The 2,560-nt window shown below is 50.6% G+C and overlaps 1 protein-coding gene across 1 annotated transcript in view; it reads right to left on the reverse strand.

Moving 5' to 3' along the window:
- The window catches only part of BPTF (bromodomain PHD finger transcription factor), a 123,935-nt gene extending 123,054 nt beyond the window's left edge, over positions 1-881 (reverse strand). Inside the window, exons 1-2 of the mRNA XM_012732982.1 lie at positions 809-881; positions 35-454 (exon numbers count right to left, since the gene is read on the reverse strand). Of these exons, the coding sequence (XP_012588436.1) occupies positions 35-454; positions 809-881 (493 nt within the window). The remainder of the gene's footprint in view (positions 1-34; positions 455-808) is intronic.
- Between the last annotated feature and the right edge of the window lie 1,679 nt (positions 882-2,560).

Raw genomic sequence — 2,560 nt, forward strand, 5'->3', positions numbered from 1 at the left:
GGAGCTGGGGCTCGGCTGGGCCTCCTGCCCGCGCCTCCCCGGCCGGGCTCCGAGAGCGGGAGAGACGAGCCCTTCGGTTCCTCGCCCCTGTCGCGCCCTTGGGGAAACTGATGCTGAAAAGAGTTAGGGTACCGCGGGGGGTCGCCTCGAGCGATCGGGGGTCCCGGCAGCGCCGGCGGCGGAGGAGAATTAACTTGCGGGCGGTCGAGCCCCTGAAATGTGAAACTTCGCAGGCGTGGTTCTGGAGCCCTGACGCTGAGGCCCGCCACCGCTGCCCCGGCGGTGCCCGAGCCGCGCCTTCGCGGCGGGACCCCCGAGTGTCGCTCCGGGCTCGCTGCGCGAAGCCCCGCCCGGAAGCGTCGGAGAAACTCCAGCACCCGGCGACTCCCCGGCTCCTTCACCCTTCCCAGAGCCGCAGCTTGTAACTCGACCACCAGCTTCAAGGTCCCCGTTTCTGGTTTGCAGTAGAGAGGCGACTTCCCTCCCACCTACACCCTACTCCACGAGCGGCTTGTGTGCGTGATCGGGAGATGATGGTGATTTCCTCACAAGCCATCCGCTCTCACCTAGGGATCCAAACGTGATGAAATTTCAGGCTGCCCCGCCGTCAGTCAGGGTTACTCAACTCTTGGTGGTCAAGGTCAGCTCCAGGGATGAGAGACAGGTGTTGGAAGCCTATAGTAACGGCCACGGAAGCGTTTCTGTAGCGGCCAAAGGGGATTTAACGAAAAACAGCGAATTTGATTTTGTGCAAGTGGCTGACGACAGTCCACTTAGCAGGTAGAACACATAGGTGAAACGAAAATACCGGCACTAGTTGCCAAATTGATGGTTCCATGTAATTCGGTTGAGTTACCAAGGGTGGCACACTCGCGTGCCATCAGCGACCAGGTAAGTAATGAGAGTAAGTCAAGCCCGTGAGGTGAGGACTGGCCATGGAGGTACCTGTGTTTGGCTTATGAGAACGTGGGCCTGTAGGCCTCAAAAGGCCGGAACGTCCAGTTTTTCCAGAGAAGGTGGAAATGTGTCACTTGAAATCTCTTGATTTTTAAATGTTGCCAACAAGTCCGTTTTCCAAAACAGCTCAGATTGATCAAAATGAATGCTGTTCAAATGTAGCCCAAAGTTGACAAGATCGTAACCTGTCCGGCACTAAGTACATGCGGTTTACTGCAGGGAATACAAAGGTATTAACATTGCTCCTAATCTTCTGAGTTTATAATTAATAGTTGAGGACACTCACTGACAAAAATAAATCACAGTAGATGCCACCAGGAGAGAGATTTTTGTATTGGAGTTTTTTAAATTAATTTATTTTTGTGTAGGAGAACTGGCGTGCTGAGGGTGGCAGGATTCAGAAAACAGCAGGGACCGGAACAGGTGGATTTACTGAAATACATTGCTGAGGGAAAGCAGCCAGCAAGACAGGAGAGGTCTGCACCATGAGGGGCTGCCCCCCATGAGGGGCTGCCCTGGGCAGGATCAAGCTAGTGCTGCAGATAGCTTCCTGGTGCAGATAGACTTAACCCCTTGGCCACCGGGGAGGCCCAACCATTTCTTCTTTTGCTATCAAGTTAGTACCTTGGTTCTATGCTCTTGTGGATTGAATGTTTATAGCCTACCTCGCCCAAACCACCCAAAATTCATACATTGAGACCCTACCCCCTATTAGGAGGTGATGATATTAGGACCTGGGACCTTTGGGAGGTAATAGGATTAGATAAGATCAGTCATGAGGGGGAGCCCCATGAATAGAATCAGTGCCCCTATAAAACAAAGGAGATCTTGCTCCTTCCCCTCTGCTCTCTGAGAATATATATATAATGAGAAGGATGTGTGTGTGTATCCGTATATGTAGCCAAATATTACACATATACCAGGTATATGCATAACCAGAAGAGGGCTCTCTCCAGAACCAACCATAATGACATGGATTTCAGACTTCCAGCCTCAAGCACTGCAAAAAATAAATTTCTGTTGTTTTGTTTGTAAGTCGACCACACTCTGGTCTTATAGCAACCCACACTCACTAAGCTAGATGCCAGGTGTATAAGATACCATGATGGTGAATAAGGTATTCAGTAAACCCATGTAAGATGATAATGGTAAAACCTTGGCTGGGGAAAAGCCAGGTGAATCCAGCTTCTGTGTAAACCTCTGCCCAAAGCGGCTGAGGCGTTACACCCACCATGACGGGAAGAGTCCACCCTATGACAGTGCTGAGTAATAAGCAGTAGCCAGGTCGCCTTGCCGAGGGGTCCTGATGAGCCTGTCCTTCAGAACCTCATTTTGACCCCGCAGTCACTTTATGCATGACCTCAAAAGCAGACACTGGCTAGTCTGGAGCTTACCTGTGGCTACTGTTTGGGTTTCTTGTCCACTGATTTAAGTCTTCTTCAGCAGCAAGGCCCTTTTGATAACTATTTACATAGAGTGCAAATGCTCTCTTTTAGAGGTTCTCTTACTTTCTCCCAAAACTCCTTGCCACCCAGCTAAGTCCCTGACCACTTGTCCATGAATGAGTGTAGAATCTGTTTTTTTCCCCTTAAGATTTATTTTA

This window comes from Condylura cristata, unplaced genomic scaffold (assembly GCF_000260355.1).
Source record: "Condylura cristata isolate star-nosed mole 26May11 unplaced genomic scaffold, ConCri1.0 scaffold00038, whole genome shotgun sequence".
Taxonomy (NCBI): domain Eukaryota; kingdom Metazoa; phylum Chordata; class Mammalia; order Eulipotyphla; family Talpidae; genus Condylura; species Condylura cristata.